This window comes from Tetranychus urticae, chromosome 2 (assembly GCF_039701765.1).
Source record: "Tetranychus urticae isolate SD_2017Ah chromosome 2, NJAU_TeUrti_SD_1.0, whole genome shotgun sequence".
Classification (NCBI taxonomy): Eukaryota; Metazoa; Arthropoda; class Arachnida; order Trombidiformes; family Tetranychidae; genus Tetranychus; species Tetranychus urticae.
Window position 1 is genome coordinate 10,016,182 of NC_142959.1, and position 19,745 is coordinate 10,035,926.

Sequence of the window (19,745 nt, forward strand, 5' to 3'; positions counted from 1 at the left end):
GGGATAATCATCCAGCGAAGTTTTTTTCCTGAACAATTCCGAATAACCATAGAAACCATATTGATCCATCTACTTTCACTGTTTTCCCTTTCATTCCTTCTTTCCCTTATTTTGAACATTGCGCTTTAACCAGTTTTGTTGTTTATGTTTTTTGTTTTGCTTGTTTACCAGTATTGTTATGTCAACTTACCATAACTTAACGTAATTTGAATCATTACCATATCAGCGTTTACTATTATTACCGCAATTTAAAATGTTTCATTTCACACTAATGAGCCAATCTTTGTGTGTTGCGTATCTTACCTGTAAAAGTGGAAAGGATTCAATCGATGAAAACTGTACATTTTAAGTGAGCTTAATAAGCCTTTGCGTACAGGTTGACTATTACCTGACATTGAACCAAAATTGAATCTAATCAGTGTCAAATGTTTGAAATGGTTGCACCCGATTAGGTGCAAGACAAGATTGGGTTTCAAATATTGGGAATCCTAAGAACCAAACTATTCTAGAATAAGTTTACTCAAAAGCTATGAAATAGTTAGTTTTAGTGGAAGTTACGGTGAAATGTTAATCATGATAGTTCACCCAATAACAAAACCAAATAATAAAACAAGACTAATCATTAAGATAATTATTTGCAGTCCAAATTTTTATAAAAAACCAGAAATTTATAATCCTTTTCAAATTTCAACACTTTCCCTCCAAAACCCAAACGACTTCAACTCTTACATTGGTAAAAAAATTGGTCTTCAATTTATTTTAATATCTTTATGACATAATCCATCTGCATCAAGATGCATTCAATCATATCACTGAAGATTTCAATAAAAAAGCTCTAGGCATTGATTTCAATAACAATGAAGCGATTTCTTTTTTGGTCAACTGTTTAAATCTAAATCGACTTCAACTCTCGGAAAGATTGGATCTTCAATGTATTTTAATATCTGTATGACATAATCCATCTTTTTTGGTCAAGTGTTTTAATCTAAACATGGCTTCTAATAATTATAACCACTCAACACAGATGTCTAAGGTTAAAAAACGAGCAACTTCGAAGTTAGGTCAATCTCGGTAAGTACAGATACTATCGATAACTAATATTAATTCCTGTATGGCTCATTATGAATGGTTTGTTTCTCTTGTTTTATTTATATTTTAGATGCAGGATAGAGAAGAGATCAGACGAAGACTCGCCATGGAGAGTGATTTTGATGATAGAAACAATAAAAGCTGGAAATCATCAACCGTTGGTCACAAGAAAGGCTATCTTAATAAATTAATGACTAATACAAGTGACTTGCGTTTGTGTTTTTTCAATAAAATACCAGACCATTATGAGGTATGTTAATTTGACGTTCCTCACAATTTACGCTTCTACTAATTTTGTCGCTTCTTGTTCATCTTTGTTTTTATTTTATTTTGCTTTAAAGGAAACTCGAGACTTGGAAAGGCTTCGTCAAGATGCCTTCAATCGTATCACTGAAGATTTCAATAAATTTTTTTTGTTTTTACATTCGAATCAGATTTTAATTTACTTTCACAACTTGTCATTGTTGTCGATTGAATCCTAGTTTTTTGTTTATTAACCAACAATTAAAACACAACATTATTGCAAACTTATCCTACTTGCTACAACACAGAAACCAGATTTGAAATCAAAACAAACTATTTAGCCATCAATATTAACATCTACCCATGTAACCGTCCAATCTATATGGATCATAGATTTATTTTAGCTATTAAGCTTCAGCTCTTCTAATAAAGAATGAGTAATGTTGACCAAACACCTAATAACAAAAAGCCTGAAACAAAGGCGGGTACATCAGCTGATAATTCAAAATCAACAGCAGTTGGCGGTTCCACCAGGAAAGGTTCCAATACGGATAATTTGATTAGTGATTCTAGATCAGTGACTCCTGCTGGACAACCTCGATCTAATTTTCTTGGTAAATGGCGATGGGCCCTTTATAGCTGCATTTATGTCTTAATATTGTGGCTCTTATCAAATATAAATTCAGCCTCTCTATTGAGCCACCGTGTTCGTTTTTATAGCATCGCAATTTCAACTCTACTCTCGCTGGAACCACCTTATAATTGGAATAAGATTGTCTCTAACTTTGTCTGGGAATTAGTGAAACCACCAGGATCAGTCCTTTGGCTTGGTAATACAATTAACCTACCCAACAGTCCGTCAAATGAACAGGGCGATGGAAAGATCGCTCCCAGTTGGAAGTTACTTGTTTATTTTAGCATGCGTTTATTGATTGATGCTGTTAGAGTCTCAGCCAACATAATTGGCGATTGTTGTCAACTCTTGATTACTGGACTAAACTATTGGTTCGTTCAAAAGGAGTCGAAGCTGGAACCATCTCAGATAATCGTGTTTTATGGTCAAGCATTTTATTTGATTGCACTGGTCTGGACAACCATAAACATCATTCAAACTGTTATCCTTATTATCAAACCATCAGTTTCAGCACATCAACATTCAAGGTGTTGTTTACGTTGCATTGTCCGCTTCATCAACCTAACCATGACCGAAGTCCAGCTGGTTAAAATTGTGCTTCGAAGTTATAACATGATGTGATTTCATTATCAACTACAACTGTATTACAAATTGTTTTTACTCATTATTGATATAACTTAATTTACGTGAAATTTTTAATTGCTATAAACAGATGTAAATTTATTTTTCGACACAATATGATATTTTAAGATTAACAGTAAAATTTCATCCATAGTGAAGTGTTGGCAGGTATTCAATCTTAAATAAATTGTCCGACAAGAAGTGATCTTGAATTTTGACTACATTTTACTCTGAATCTTTATTAAGAATGCAGCTTGAATAATCAATACAAGTATTGAAACATTTATATCAATTCTTATAAATTCATAATCATGTTTTTATTGAGACTACTCTTCTCTAGATACACATGCAATGTAAGTTCAAGAGTCGACTCAGAAATTACAATTTATTGATGATCATGATTCATGATGGTCCACCCAAATAAACACCATTAAATAAAGCCAATAGTAACAAAAATTCAATTATACAAAACTAATTATTTGTAGCTCAGGTTGTTATTGTTACAATATTCAAATTCAACACTTTCCCTCCAAAACCCTAACGACTTCAACTCTCGGAAAGATTGGATCTTCAATGTATTTTAATATCTGTATGACATAATCCATCTTTATTGGTCAAGTGTTTTAATCTAAACATGGCTTCTAATAATTATAACCACTCAACACAGATGTCTAAGGTTAAAATAACGAGCAACTTCGAAGTTAGGTCAATCTCGGTGAGTACAGATATTATATTACTAATATTAATTCCTGTATGACTCATTATGAATGGTTTGTTTCTCTTGTTTTATTTACATTTTAGATGCAGGATAGAGAAGAGATCAGACGAAGACTCGCCATGGAGAGTGATTTTGATGATAGAAACAATAAAGGATGGAAATCATCAACCGTTGGTCACAAGAAAGGCTATCTTAATAAATTAATGACTAATACAAGTGACTTGCGTTTGTGTTTTTTCAATAAAACACCAGACCATTATGAGGTTTGTTAATTTTACGCTCCTCACAATTTAACCCTTCTACTATTTTTGTCGCTTCTTGTTCATCTTTGTTTTTATTTATTTTGCTTTAAAGGAAACTCGAGACTTGGAAAGGCTTCGTCAAGATGCCTTCAATCGTATCACTGAAGATTTCAATAAAAAAGCTCAAGGCATGGATTTCAATAACAATGAAGATGTTTCTGCGGACGAGAATCAATTGGTAAATGAACTTGAAAGGTGCAATATCGAGAAAGAGAAACCTCATGATTTAATGGTAAATTTGCGACGGAATAAAATGGAAAGGTTCAGATACATTTTAAATACAGCTCGTCCAAATGATATGAGTACCTTCCATCGTTATCACAATTTAATTATTGCTGAAGCTAGATTTGCGCTTAGTCAAGCAAAGGAAATGGCTCAAATGCAAATGGAAACCGAAAGATCTAAAGTGAAGCCCAATCCGGTTGCTGAGTTAATACAATTGCCAGTGGACCGTCATTTCAATAAGGAAGTACTCAAAGAAATGAGTGTTCCTAAATTGCAGATTATTGTAAATGATTTACTTTCACAAATTGAAGGTAAGCTTAAATAACCCAAAATATTCTGAAGGAATCATCAATTCAATGCAAATGTGAATAATTATACATTTAATGGAAATATAAATTTCGCGTCTTTAACACGATTTCATTCCATTTCACACTAGTTTGTATTTCAACAAAATTGATGATGAACTCAGACTTTTTGCGATTGCACTTGAAATCAATTTTAATTTTAATCTCTCATCAAATCAAGCCCTAAATGAAGAGCTGGTACAAATGCTTCAAGAAAGAGACGAACTTCATATGGAACAAGATTCAATCCTTGTAGATATTGAAGACGCTACAATATTTTTGTAAGATTTTTTACTTCATCTCTTAATTTCAGTTTTCTTATTCTGAAAATTTCAAGCTAATTATTTTTTATTTTATTGTTCTATAGGTTAAAACGCATGAAACATCAAAATTCAAGAAGTCTTGAGTTGACAAGGAAAGCATCTCATTAATTGTAGCCAAACGTACAGTTTACTGGAATCGTTTATTTGTATCACGTTAACCTATTGGACAATTCATTTGGATCTCAATTTTACTGCCCAGCAATCACGCTGATTCACTCTTAAAATCATATCTAATTATATATGTACAGTTGAATTTACTCACATTGTTTGATTATTTAAGAAGTAATTTGATTGCAATCTCTATTTACAATGACATAGAAAATAATTTAAAAAAAGTTTTGATTTGTAAAGTTGAAGACAACTGTGTTTTCAAAATAACAATAAATCAAATGCTACATAAAATTTTGACTGACTGATTTTGAAAATTGAAATCAATCATTAGCTTATTCAAAGTTGCAGCCAACATCAGTTTCAGACTCAAAAAAGTTCAGCCAAGGCCAAGGTTATTCATAACATTTAATGTGTAAGACATAAGATAGGGTTAAAAGTGACAACGATTTATTTTTTATCTCCATTAGTTTCAGCTTTGATCTTTTCATCTCTTCACAGCCATAAGTAAATCACAATTTAAATCAACTGTAAAAAATAGCTTAACAATGAACATGAACTTGATAGACACAGTTATCTTTATTTTTCACTCATCTTTTCTGAGTAACATCAGAAGCTTTCAAATTAAGTTCGCCTCAACAAATCACTTTATGCATCTTTATAATGCTTTTCAATGTCACCACCAAAAATTGGATGTTTATCATCATTTTCATTTAATTTGTTCAATCATCTGTCACAAGTCAACTGTTAACAGTCTCAAGGACGATTTAGAACTTAATAATCATGATTAGTCTGATATAACGTTGCAGGATAATCGAATATAATTCTGTAGCAGCTTTTTAAAATTATCAAACAATGAATATCTCGAGAAGTACAGCTTTAATAAATCTTTGGAGGAAAATTGTTGAACCTTCTCAAATACATAATTTACTCATTACACCAAACAAATTCAAGAAAATGATCGTCAATAAACTGAATAATCATCTGTTCGTTATGAATTGATAAAAAGGCAATCTTAACTTTGAAATGATTAGTTCTGCACAAATCTGTCGTTTTGATGATCAAATTAAAATTAGTTATCGATAAATTATTGCTTTTATCAATGTCTGGCCTTTTTCAAAAATCGGCTTTAGGGGCATAAAAATGAGTCCATTTGTGCGATTCAAAAGTTTCTATGATGGATCGTTTACGAGAAAATCGAGCTTGAAGATGAAACTTCGATCGTCTTTTGTGCAAATACGAAAGCAAGTTTTTCTCATGAAACTCAAAGTACTGATGTAACTTTTGATAATCAACCAGAAAATGTATTCATTTTGAGAAATATAATTTTTCTTTTTGTGTAAAACTGAATAGTTCGATTTTCATTCTAACCGATCGCTTTCTGTGACCGTGAGAGTTAGAAAACTGAAACTTTATATTTGTCCATAAAAATCGTTGTCTCGAATCATGGATAAAATACTTTTATCAATTTTTGAACAGTTCTCTTGATTTTTGGTCATTGGCCTTAAAACTTTGAACCTAAATATTTCGAGAATGGTGGGACCTACAGTCATCACGCTTTTACCAATTTGTTTCTCCGCTCGTTAATAATTCCATTCGATTTGATAACTTTCTGTTTGCGCGTTTGGGTCTTGATCTTTGGCTTTTAAATGTGCGAGAAACAACTTATTTAACAAACCAAACACTTCTCAACTCATATTCTGGTAAATAAACCAATTTTCTGGTTAAGCTTGCAAATGAAATGCAAAGATTACTGCCAAAGACTCGAACTTTTGAAGCAAGAGTTGAAACTTAGTGGGATTTGTAAGGACATTAAAAATGAGTCCATTGGTGCTATTAAATAATTCATCCCATTGACAGTTTTCGAGAAAATCGAGGTCAAAGTTAAAACTTCGATCGCTTTTTGTACAATTATGGAAGCAGATTTTTCTGTGCAACTCAGTTCCATGATGTAACTTTGGATGATCTACCAGAAAATGCTCTCGCTTGTGAAATAAAACTTTTCTTCTTCTGTAAAAGTTCGATTCTCCGAATTTCAGTTATACCTTCGACGGACTGTGACCATTTGAGATAGAGAGCTAAATCTTATCATGTAACCATTAAAAATTGTTGATCCACATCGACGATTGAACATTTTTTGTAATTAATCAGCAGTTCTCTTGCTTTTGGCCATTAGCCTCGAAACTTTGAACATCGATATTTCGATAACGATAGTGCCAATAATCATCATTCTTTGACCAGACATTAGCTTTTATCATGGGCTATAATATGATATTACTAAATATTGAAAAAACCTGAGCTAATTCATTTAATAATGAATATCTTTTAACACATCATTAGATTTGCGATAAACATTCACCATTTTATGGGTAAATTTCAAAATGCAATAACTTTTTTTGTACCATCTTGAAGCATCTGAAATTCCACTATATTATAGTCCGTAATGCCACCTAATATTATGTCAAAGAATGATGACTGTAGGTGCTATCATTCTTGAAATATTGAGGTCCAAAATTTTAAGGCCAATATTCAAAATCAAGAGAACTGTTGGTTTATATTGCAGAAAGTGATCGAGCCTTGATGTTTGCTCATGATTTTTATCAACGGATGATAAGTTTTAGCTTTCTATTTCATAAGGTCACAGAATAAAGAAGGTATAATGGAATAAGAAATGAAAATCGAATAATCGAAGTTTTACAAAAAATGCAGCGTTATTTCGCATAATAATGACATTTTCTGCAAGATCATCAAAATTTACATCAAGAAAATGAGTTTAATGATATTATCATCGTCCATAATTGAACAAAACAAGATCGAGGTTTCAACTCCGAACGCGATTTTCTCGAGAACTATTGGCCAAACAAACTTTTCAAAAGCACTAATAGACTCAGACTTTATGTTCCTGCAAATCGATTGAGTATAAATTCGAAAGAAATTAATTTATAGCTTCTGTTTGTCCATTTTGGTCCCTCTGTGTCAATATGTGCATGAATGTGACAACAAATGTGTTTATTGTGTCTTTTTAGCAACAAACCAGTGTAAGTTCACTTCAAATTATTGAAATTAACTCATTTTTGATGTTTATATGCAGATAACTTGGTCAATGATCCTTTGGTCACATCTAAAATATATCATCCACTACCAATTAAGCGAACACTCAAAGACAAACACTTCGTTCTTGATAGCTATCATAAGTCTGATCGTAATCACTATTAGTTTCAAAGACAGGACCATTAATACCGATCTTCCAAGTAGGTAAGACTCTGGACTGTTCAGGAATTATGCCATCACTAATGATTTGGTTTCCTTTAATATTAAACAGTTCGAGTGACCATAAAGATCCATCTAACTGATTAGTCGATAGCCTTGTTACCCGTTTGATCATAAAAGCTATTCTAATGGGGTAATGAGCATTGTCAACTCTATAAACCAGATTAGGACCAGTTGATGTGTTAGTGAAGCCATTTTCATTCCAAGCAGATATGAAGTTAACTTTGGCATCGGAATAGTGAAGCAAAGGCAATAATCGTCCCATAAAGTGTGAGAAGTCAGGAGCAAGCACAACACAATCATCAACTAATATCAACTGATGAGCATAACGATAGAATCTTTCGACATGGTCAAGAATAGTATTGAGATATTGACCATTTTAGTCTGAAATACCTCGAAACTTAAAACCTTAATTAGCTGATTGATTGAAGAGTGGCAATTGGTCTCTAAAAGTAAAGGGAAATATTGATCATCACATCGGCTGTGAATACAACAATAAGTGGAGTTCGCAAGGTTTCAGGACTAATTGGTAGTGGATGATATATTTTAGATGTTACCAAAGGACCATTGACCAAGTTATCTGCATATAAAAATGAAAATTGAATTGATTTCAATGATTTGAAGTTATTTTACACTGTTTTGTTGCTAAAAAGACACAATAAACACATTTGTTGTCACATTGATGCATAAATTGACACAAAGGGACAATAAGAAGCCATAAAATGATTTCTTTTGAATTTAGACTCAAGTGGTTTGAAGTGCCATAAAAACCAAGTCTATTAGTGCTTTTACAAAGGTTCTCAGGCTAATAACTTTCGTGAAAATCGCGTTCGAAGTTCAAACTTCGATCGCGTTTTGTTCAATTATGGATGAAGATAATATCATTAAACTCATTTCCTGATGTAAATTTTGATGGACTATCAGAAAATGCACATATTTTTAGAAATATCGTTTTCTTTTTCTCTAAAACTTCGATTATTCGATTTTCAGACTTCAGATTCTCAGATGTTTTTAAACCTTCTTTATTCTGTGACCGAATGTGATAGAGAGCTAAAACTTATTATTCGTGAATAAAAATCATAGGCACACATCAAGGATTGATTACTTTTTTCAATACATCAACAGTTTTCTTTATTTTGGACATTGGCCTCAAAAGTTTGAACATCAATATTTCGAGAATGATAGCATCTACACTAACCATTCTTTGACCAAATATTAGTTACTATTACGGACTATAATATAATATGACTAAATATTAAAAAACCTGAGCTAATTTATTTTATAACGTATACAACATTGTATTTGCGATAAGAATTTACCATTATCATTACCAGCACCAAAATGGTATAACTTTTTTCGCAGCATCTTGAATCATCTGATATTCCATTATATTATAGTCTGTAACAGCACCGAATATTTGGTAGAAGAATGGTGAGTGTAGGTGCTATCATTCTCGAAATACTGATGTTCAAACTTTTGAGGCCAATGTCCAAAATCAAGAGAACTGTTGGTGTTTTGAAAAAAGTGATCGATCCTTGATGTGTGCCCATGATTTTTGTCTACTGATAATAAGTTTTAGCTCTCTATCGCACACGGTCTCAGAATAAAGAAGGTTTAAAAACATCTGAGAATCTGAAGTCTTAAAATCGAATAATCGAAGTTTTAGAGAAAAAGAAAACGTTATTTCTCAAAATAAGTGCATTTCCTGATAGACCATCAAAATTAACACCAGGAAAATGAGTTTCATTATATTATCTTCATCTATAATTGAACAAAACGCGATCGAAGTTTGAACTTCGAACACGATTTTCTCGAGAACTAATAGCCAGAGAAACTTTTTATAAGCACTGATAGACTTGGTTTTTATGGCACATCACATCAATTGAGTCTAAAATCAAAAGAAATTAATTTATAGCCTCCTTTTGTCCCTTTTGGTCCCTCTGTGTCAATATGTGCATGAATGTGACATCTAATGTGTTTATTGTGTCTTTTTAGCAACAAAACAGTGTAAAATAACTTCAAATCGTTGAAATTAACTCATTTTTCATGTTTATATGCAGATAACTTGGTCAATGATTTTTTGGTAACATCTAAAATATATCACCCACTACCAATTAGTCCTGAAATCTTGCGAACTCCGCTTGTTGTTGTTAATAGTCGCTGTGATAATCAATATTTCCCTTTACTTTTAGAGACAATTTTACGTCAACCCGAGCTAAGCCAAACAAAGTAACGGTCGCTATAAAAGCCAATTGCCACTCTTCAATCAATCAGCTAATTAAGGTTTGTAGTTTCGAGGTATTTCAAACTCGAATGGATAATAGTCAATATCTCAATACTATTCTCGATCATGTTGAAAGATTCTATCGTTATGCTCATCATTTGATATTAGTTGATGATTGTGTTGTGCTTGCTCCTGACTTCTCACACTTTATGGGACGATTATTGCCTTTGCTTCACTATTCCGATGCCGGAGTTAACTTCATATCTGCTTGGAATGAAAATGGCTTCACTAACACATCAATCTGGTTTACAGAGTTGACAACGATCATTACCCTATTAGGTTAGCTTTATGATCAAACGGGTAACAAGGCTATCGACTAATCAGTTGGATGGATCTTTATGGTCACTCGAACTGTTTAATATTCAAGGAAACCAAATCATTGGTGATGGCATAATTCCTGATCAGTCCAGAGTCTTACCTACTTGGAAGATCGGGATTAATGGTCCTGTCTATGAAGCTAATAGTATTTACGATCAAACTTATGATGGCGATCAAGAGCGAAGTGTTTGTCTGTAAGTATTTGCTTATTTGATATCGTACTCTAGAGATGCAATAATATAACTAACGATCTTGTAATTCCTCAACAGAGAAGAGCAAGTTCAAATCGCTTGAAGACTGAAAAGCTAACGAAAGAAACAAACTAAATCAAAGTAAGTCTATTGACTTAATGCTGTGACAAACATACAAACTGATGTAATTAAATTGCCAATGAACAGAAAAGTTACGTTATTTTGTCAAAACATGAGCAATAATGCTAGAATAAAGAGCTAAGTCTATTAGTGCTCTTAAATTTTCGCTGGCTAACAGTTCTCCAGTTAATCGCATTCAAAGTTGAAACTTCGAATTTCGCACATTTACAAGCCAAAGATGACCCAAACGCACTAATAGAAAGTTATAGAATTAAATTAATCATTAATTAGTAAAGCAATAAATTATTGAAAGAACGGTGATTGTAGATGTTATGATTATCGAAATATCGAGACAGTAAATTTTAAGGCCAATCACCAAAATCAAGAGAACTGTTCAAAAATTAAGAAAAATCCTAGATCAATAATGTGTACCAACAATTTTCGTGTACTAATATTAAGTTTACGTTTTCTAACCCATACGGTTACAGAATGTCCAAGGTTTAACTTAAAATCGAACTTATTTGTTTTACAAGAAAAAGAAAATGTTATTTCTCTAAATAAGTGCTTTTTCTGGTAGATCATTAAAAGTTTCATCAGGTAAATGAGTCTCATAAAGTTATCTGTTTCCATAATTGAATAAAAGACTATCGCAGTTTCATCTTTGAATGTGATTAACTCGCAAACTGTTAGCCAGAGAAACTTTTTAAAAGCACTAAAAGACTTAATTTTTGTGCTCCTACAAACTTGACAATGTCCTAGCTCTCAATTCTAGCGTTATTGTTACTCTTTTGCCAATCTAATTTTCTAACTAACTATCCTGCCCAGAGTATGAATATTGAATCGGAATGAATAATGAACTTTTGCAAAATGGAAGCAATATCTTTTGCAGCTTTCTATATTTTGACAAAATGACCCATAGAGTCTAAATTTTAACGAAATTATTTTCACCCGATTTTGCTCATTTGTGCCAGTTATACAGTCACTATAGCTTATTAGAATCAACATTTAGTCGATTCTAATCAAAACTGTTTGTTTGTTTAAGTTCCGAGAATTTGAATGAAAAAATGAAACATGTTTTTCTAGTGTAAGTACAACCAGTGTAGTTTATTTAGTTAGGAGTGACAATCAAATTGAGTCTAAAATTGATTTAAACATTATTGTTTGTTTTCATTTGTTGGGAGTAATCGTCATATGGTAACAGCAAATTGAAGGAGGGAATAGTGGAGATGAAACTGAATCAATTGAAGTTATATTTACTAACTTAAATTGTCAATTTACAGGACTAGAGAGGGTTGGGTTTACATAAGACGATTAGTTGGTTGTCTTCTTGGTTTTAGATGAGGTTTGTTTACAATAATGATTTAGTTAATTGTTGATTGGTGAGGAAACAAAAGAAACTGAAATTGATTTAAATCGACAACAATCGACTTTTTTGACATTATTGTACAAATCACTTTTTGGTTGATTCTGATGATTTGTTGATTTACTCTTGTATTGTCTTCATTTTCATTGTTGATTGTTTCAATTTGACAAATTGTCTTTTATCCCTTTACAATTTATCAGATCCCAAATCAATGATTTGAACAATTCAATTTACATTATTCACAAGAGATTCAGTTTGGGATTTTTCATTAGTAACCCTTTACGCAGTTAGCTAATACACCATCCATTGTATACCATCATCTTTAAAATCCTTTGCCTTCAAACGTAAATTACACTTAATTTTTTACAATTTTGATTATTATGTTTCGATTAATCAATAATTGTCATGATAATCAACGGTTCAAATTGCTGATTATGGAGACTATTAAATTATCATGATAATAATGAAACAAACTTAACTCTGTCATTTTACAATTTTAATTTTCCTTTCTTGAGATTTCATTTCTTTGGCTTTTTAAGTCTATCAGTAGATAATAATATAATTGTATTCTTTGTTGACTGAGCAAATTGTTTTGTCTGGTTTTAAAGGGTTCACTTAATTATCTCAGAAAAAAAATCATCAATAATAGACTCCTATTGATTGTTGGCTTCTTGTTTTGATGATTCGAATCCTTTTAACGGCTTGATTCTTTGGCTTTTTGTTTGGTGGACAAAATTTGTAGTAAGTTGAATGACGATTTAATCACAATGTAATCAAATGGTATTGAAAGTTAAGTTAAATGTGTGCTTGTTGATGTTTTGTAGACTGATTTATAAAATGTACATGAATACACAAAAATGGCACAGAAATAAACAAATTATTCTTGAGATACTGGCCTGACTAGCTTCATTGAATCAATCTGAACAAGACAAAACACATTTTACTTGAACCTTTCACAGTCAATGACTACAATCCAAAAACAAGAAATCATTTCTGGTTAAGAAAGTGATAAATATATCTAATTGTTGCACGGATCGGCCTTATTGTTTGTTTAATTTCATCTTTATCACTTTCATCAGTATTCAAGTGTAAAAGATTAAAGACAGCAAACATATGTGAGTAAGCAAGCTAATCGGGAAGATGAGAGGTTAAATAAAAGTTGAGGAATGATAGTTTACAAAATGGTGGCCCTAAATAAAATTGGAGTATTTGGAATGTAGGTAAATGGTAATGAGTATAATTGCTTAGTGAGTGTTTGCAATGGGATATGCAATGCATTTTATGCTTATTTAGAGTGATTGTATGAGGAAAATGAAAGGGATTGCAAGCTTTTGGGAAAAGTGATCTTTAAACACTGATATCTACATTGAGTTCAGTTCTGGACTGCCAGATCTTAGATCGATGTTTGCTGATTTTTCCTCTTTTACGTATGATTTCACATTATTAAAAAGGTTGAAGAGATTTCCCACTATCTAATTGAATAAAGTATTAGATCCATTGAGTATATGTCCATTTGAGTATTGGCATCCTTTAAGTTCCGTAAAGATTTCGGTAAAAAAGCCTGGTTCACTGTTTATCCGAAGCATTTTACCACTGAGCATATTGATTATAAGTAGACAACGATCCCAGAATTTATCCTTATTATCTGTTTCCATGAGAAATGGTTTCAATGGGTAGGATATTTCATTTCCCATGTATGCGTAGGAAAGGTAAAGGCAGGTTAATACAGTTGCCTGAAGCTCACACTCCGAGTCTATATCTTCTTTGATCAATTCTTTGAGTAACATATAAAGGAATACAACATTGGCCGGATTGATAAATGCAATATCCTATATAAAATTAAAACAAGTGAGAAGATTAGATACCTTGATTAAAACAATTAATCAAAAAATAAAACAAAAAGATACAACAAAAGAAATAATAAATCTTATTTACCTGCCATCCTTGTAAAAGAAGTGATCGATCAACAGCTCGTAGCCACATTACTGCATCTCCGGATTGGAATGTTTTCAGCTTTGGACACCTTTTTGATAGGAAATCACCAAGACATCGAAGTAATTCAGAAGTTGAAGCCTTAATTAACAAAAGAGACACATAATTAGATTAAATTATAATCAATATCAAAACTAAATCAAAAAACAAGTATAAACGGTTAAACCCTGCGTTTTAACTTGACTCTTTCAAAAAAAACCTAAGCCAAGCTGATTGTGCTGCCCAGCCATTATGCTTTTTTATTGTTACAATTATGCTTATTGCAACGGCTGGTAGATAATTTGGATTATTTTATCAAAATTGGTTTATTTGAAGACTTAATAAAATAAAATTGTTGATCAAGTCAAAAAAGTGTTAACATTTCAAAAAAAATGTAACCTTATTGTAACGGCTTTTAGTGATTAATGCTATAAGGCATTGTATGGCTTAGAAGGCATTAAAATTCAATAGGCAAGATTATTTTTTAATTTTTGAAAAGGTTAAATGTAATCAGGTTAGACTATTGTACCCACTAAGTGATTAATTAATTCACCTTTCAATACATCATTATGACATCTGAATTCATCTGTTTTTTGTTCCGTTTTTTGAACCAAGTTCATCGTTAATCATCTCAATTTTGCTGTTCAATTATGAATTACCTGGCTTTTTATTTTGTGATTTTTCAGTGATACATATTAAATTGTAACCTTGAGCTGAATAACTATGTATAATAATAGATACAATTTCAAGATCATTTGGGTGTCACGCAATTTCAATCATTGTCATCATCTTTCAACCAACCATCATAACCATCAGCAAATATTATCAATGGGCCTAACAACAAAGACAGAGCTATTAACAAGTAAAGGATGTTTAAGGTCAAATGCTTGCAATTTGTTCATCCTAATAATTATAATAATTGACTAAATGTGTTGATTGGGGAGCAAATGTAATATCAAACATAATAACTGTCTCTACCTTTTGAAAGATGAGTCAAAATTTCAACCCACCTAAGAATGATCATCATAATTGATCAACATTGACTAATGGATGGTAGCAAAGGAGTACAGAGTCTTAATAGTCAAGGTAAATACAATTAGAAAGTCTATTAGATTTGAATAAGATGGAGTAAAAATTATCATAAAATCTGATCAGTTCAATTGTTATCATCTCGCCCAAGGCGGTAGCCATTTAATACGGTGATTTGAGAAATGCATAAATCTCATGATAATATTTGCAAATAATAGGATGAAAATATTGTTATGATGATCATTTGTTGGTGATGTTGATATTCGTGTAAGAAAGTGATATATTTAAGAGGCTTTCAAAATGATATGATTCAGTATGTTAAATATATTGGCAAGTGATGAACCCTTGCCAATGTTGAATACATTGACGATAATACATGATGAACAGATGCGCAGATGAACTGAATTCCCACTCGTAAAGAACTACAAATTAGAACCGAAATAATATCGATTGTAGATTGAGAGGAGAAAAATGAATTCCTATGAAGACATTTCTCTTGGCAAGTAACATTTACAAGGCGAGCAATGAAAAACAAAGAGACTCTGTTTACATATTTAATAATTGGGTAAATATCAACTAAATTTAAAGCAATTGATCAAAACTAACAATCTAACTCATCATCAAGTAACCAGTTTAATTGTTCTCAGATTATCTATCAGATTCTCTAATTAGCCTCTTGGTTAGTTAATCATGTTGATATAAATTAAGCTTAGCAGCAATTGAAAGAGACAAAGTAAAAATTGTTTTGGGTTTAAGGTAAAGATTCTGGTTCAGGCTTGGATTTGGGTTTACGTTTGAATTAGCTTGGGTTGAAATGTTTACTTACTTGAATCACTGTTTTCCTGAGATGGTTTCTTGGACTAATACGATTTGATTCATGATTATTATGATTACTGTGGTTAATATTGTTGTTGGCATTAGAGTTGATTATATTGTTGTTGGTTAATGTGATACCATTCCTTAGGCCTATCGCTGGATTGGGTATGTAACTGTTACAGCTGGGTCGTATTGAGTTTTTGGACAGTAAGATTGTTGGCTTGGGAGGTAAAGCTGGACCCATTGAACGACCCAAGGAAATGTTAGACATGATAACGTCATTGCGATGGTTATTGTTATTGTTAATTGTAGCTAATTTATTGGTTATTATCGATGAGGCTGAACAGCTTGATGAGCTTGAAGTTGTATTGTTGGATGAACATGAAGATGTGGATGAGGTTAATCCAGTAGAAACGGTTGTTGTATTTAAGTTTGATGAGTTAATTAGTGGAGCTCCCAGTGATGTTGTTGTTGCTGTTGTTGTTGTGGTTGATGATGATGTTGTTGATGATGATAAAAATGGGTTTCGTTTCTTGAATGGCCTTTGATTTTCAATGTCTTTTGAACAATTTTTCACAATCTCAATGTTATTTGTGATCAATCCAGACTTCAAATTGTAACAAGACAATGATTTTGACATTTGATTATTTCTAGCATTATTTACCAAGGAATCGGCATTCAAATTATCAACACACTCCAATGGACCACCAATTGAACTGTCTTTATTGTTGTTGGCATTAATGTTATTCAGGTTAGCATCTTTGGTACTTGAGTTCAAATAAACTCTATTATTGTTGTTATTGGTTAGTGATGATTGCTGTTGATTGTTATTATTGTTGCTATTATACAATTTATTTGAACCCTTTTTGTCCACCTTTTCCTTCTCATTTTTATCATGTTTGGCTGCTTTTTCAGCTTTCTTTTTGGTTGCTACACTTAAATGTTTACCTAAATTGAGTGCTGAAATGAAAATAGAGTGTTTCTTTGGATGATTTGAATGATTATGTTTAGTCTTGTTGTTTTCAGTTGGACCTGATGCTGAACCAATCAGTCCTTTGGTCAGTTTAATCTTGCCTGAATGGGGATCGGCAAAGTTGTAGTTGTTCAAATCAAATCCAGCCACTGGTCCAGTCCCGTTACCATCAGCATAAACAACCATTTTACGGTCTCGGGAAATGCTCATTATCATTCCCATGATTGAACAAAATCAGTGGCTCACCAAGATCCAAATGTAACCCGACTTTGTGCCAAAAATTGGTTTGCGCGTTGAAAAGTAAAATTGGAAAGGTTACTTCAAATGTTAAATCAAATGTTTACCGGCTCGTTTCCAATTATGATCAAGTTATTGTTGCTTGAAATCATTAGTTGTTAGGGTATTAAAACAAGGAAACAATTGATAGGTTACCAATAATACTGTGAATGTACAATGTTGCTGTATGAACATTAATTCATGTTGAGATCATCAAATTGATTTTGTTTAACAAATGAAATAGTAAACCTTTTATCGTCCTTTAATTGTTGAATTGAAGGTAAAGATGATTGATTGGAAAATTGAAAAGCAAGTGAAGCCGCTTGAAAGTAAACTTGATCAGCAAAGACTGATCATTGGGAGGAAAACAAATCAATATCAAAATTAATTTTGATTTCACAGTTTTAATTTTCAACTAAATATGATGATAAATAAACACAATTGTAATTTTAAAGGAAGAGCAAAATTAGTGTAAAATTTGTAGGGTTAGGGTAAAAGGTAAACAAGATGAGGGTTATTGGTGTTGAGATGATTTGATGTTAACGGTATGGATTGGCGATTGTTAAGTTAAACAATTGAACCCAGCAAGCCCAAACAATGATCCTATTTACTGGTCACAATAATGGTTAACACACAATTAGTAAATGGTATCGAGATAGGATTAAATTAATTGTTTCATGGTTTGTTTTACATAAAAATTAGATGATATTGGGACGCAAACAATATACACAAAACACAAAAAGGTTAAGATTAGTTCTTGAATGAAAAGGGCATGACAGGGAATAATTCAGTTACTCTTTCAATGGCCAAAGTATCAGTTTCGATCTCCTCTGTCGACATGATTCTGTATGAAGATGGAAAGAGAAAGAGAAAGACAAAAAGAGCGAAAGAAAGGGAAAAAACAAGAAAGTAAACCGTAATTCAAGTCTTCAAGCTTCCCTCTTTAAAGACACCATTACTATGGTAACTGTAAACCAGATTATTGATTGAAATTTCATTTAACTTCGCGGGTTCAATTTTTCTGTGCCTTTCTCTTCTCTATTTTTAATCATCCTTTATCATCGTCATCCTCGCCATCGTCATCTTCACCATCATCCACATCATCCCATCATCATGACTGTTTCCTCTCTTCCTCATCTGTGGACTCTACAGTCAAATATCGATCCGTTTGCTGCTGCTTCACCATCTTCATCATCATTATCCTCTTCTGGTATTTCCCTTTGTTATTTATCATCAAATGGTCATGCACTTCTCGTCATCCTCTTCGTCATCTCTCTCTCTCTCTCTTCCTCTCCCTGTAAAGGTATTATTTAGATGCTGATGAGGAGGAATTGCGATGCATCAAACAGATTATATTTCAGCATTTTTACTCCCAGTTTTCACTCTTTCTTCCTCTTCTTTTCATCCTCAACCTTCTTTCGTTTTTTACCAATTTCATCTTTTCTTTCTCCCATCATCATCATCATCATCTTTATCATCTCTCCATCCCTGTTATAACAACACATAATGAAATAATTTTGACGCTTCTTTTTTTAGTCTAACCAGTTATTTGTAAGTGATTTTTGCCTAAAACAGGTTCATTTTAAAATTTAAATTTACTATTGATCAACAAATTATTGACTAGCAGAGTTGTTGTTGATTAACATGATTGCTGAAATGTTTTGTTTAGTTAATCAAATTCTGGTAAATGGTTTCTGTTGTTAATATTTATTTTGAGCCTGAACAAAGCTTCAATTGGAAAGGAAAGCTTTTATTTTATGTTATGTTATGTTATATTTGAACTGGGAAGATGAAAAGGGAATGAAGATGATTACGTGGATGACTGAAGGGAGTTACTCATGATGATAATGTTGACTCATCGTCTTGGATTGATCTTAATGGTTGGGAATTGATGTCAGACTTGGAAAGAGAAGCTAAAGATGATGATAAACATAATGAAAGATTATACATTGGGTTGACTTTAATTGTAATCAATAATCAATCTGTTTTCATTCTGGACATTCAGTTTCCGATTTATTAGTTATTCAGTCTCTCATTACTATTGTTAGACTATTCAAGTGAATGTTGAAATGATTATAACAATTGCTTCAACCATACTTTTGCTTTAATTGTTGCCTTATTGAGCCAACAATTGTAGGACCATTTCAATCTATTTTCAACTCTATCTTCATTACCAAATAAGAGATCAACCCGAATATGCATTAAGATGAATTTGTCTAAATCCTGTTAACCATTTAACCTTTCAACTCATTATAACGATACATTGATTATTGTAATAAAGCACAATTTAATGTACCATTAACCAGCTGAAAAGATTCATAACAATTAATAAGTGATATTTAATTAGTGATATCAACTTGAAGCACCATTAACAACGCCTTTAAAGGATTCCTTCAAGGTCCAAATAAACATTAACTGACCAATATTATAATATTATAATAACTTCAATTTTCAATTATTGACTTTATTTAATAGCTTTTTTTTTATTTAATTAATTGTTAAAGGTGTTTACAAAATGTTTGGAATT

At 32.0% G+C, this 19,745-nt stretch overlaps 2 protein-coding genes and 1 long non-coding RNA gene across 3 annotated transcripts; 2 read left to right on the forward strand and 1 right to left on the reverse strand.

Annotated features, from left to right (window-relative positions):
• Positions 1–45: 45 nt before the first annotated feature.
• Positions 46–2,799, forward strand: LOC149093855 (uncharacterized). Its single transcript, XR_016198392.1, has 3 exons — positions 46–1,071; positions 1,160–1,339; positions 1,431–2,799. It is a non-coding gene; the product is annotated as an uncharacterized LOC149093855 (long non-coding RNA).
• A 398-nt stretch (positions 2,800–3,197) lies between these two features.
• Schip1 (Schwannomin interacting protein 1) lies at positions 3,198–4,901 on the forward strand. The gene is made up of 5 exons (XM_015926363.3): positions 3,198–3,302; positions 3,389–3,568; positions 3,660–4,143; positions 4,358–4,457; positions 4,544–4,901. Exons 1-5 carry the CDS (start codon positions 3,222–3,224, stop codon positions 4,605–4,607), a joined length of 909 nt encoding a protein of 302 aa, XP_015781849.1. The 5' UTR covers positions 3,198–3,221; the 3' UTR covers positions 4,608–4,901.
• A 7,731-nt stretch (positions 4,902–12,632) lies between these two features.
• Cdk5alpha (Cdk5 activator-like protein) lies at positions 12,633–18,077 on the reverse strand. Its single transcript, XM_015926545.3, has 3 exons — positions 15,980–18,077; positions 14,089–14,226; positions 12,633–13,982 (listed from the first exon to the last, which is right to left on the reverse strand). Exons 1-3 carry the CDS (start codon positions 17,162–17,164, stop codon positions 13,626–13,628), a joined length of 1,680 nt encoding a protein of 559 aa, XP_015782031.1. The 5' UTR covers positions 17,165–18,077; the 3' UTR covers positions 12,633–13,625.
• Between the last annotated feature and the right edge of the window lie 1,668 nt (positions 18,078–19,745).

What these genes read in the sequence shown, in the direction of transcription:
- Schip1 (XM_015926363.3), top strand. Translation starts at nt 3,222, where the DNA reads ATGGCTTCTAATAATTATAACCACTCAACACAGATGTCTAAGGTTAAA. An exon ending in AAACACCAGACCATTATGAG is followed by an intron (nt 3,569 to 3,659) that starts GTTTGTTAATTT and finishes TTTGCTTTAAAG; the next exon opens with GAAACTCGAGACTTGGAAAG. An exon ending in TTTACTTTCACAAATTGAAG is followed by an intron (nt 4,144 to 4,357) that starts GTAAGCTTAAAT and finishes CATCAAATCAAG; the next exon opens with CCCTAAATGAAGAGCTGGTA.
- Cdk5alpha (XM_015926545.3), bottom strand. Translation starts at nt 17,164, where the DNA reads ATGGGAATGATAATGAGCATTTCCCGAGACCGTAAAATGGTTGTTTAT. An exon ending in TCAGGAAAACAGTGATTCAA is followed by an intron (nt 14,227 to 15,979) that starts GTAAGTAAACAT and finishes TTGTTAATTAAG; the next exon opens with GCTTCAACTTCTGAATTACT. An exon ending in TTCTTTTACAAGGATGGCAG is followed by an intron (nt 13,983 to 14,088) that starts GTAAATAAGATT and finishes AATTTTATATAG; the next exon opens with GATATTGCATTTATCAATCC.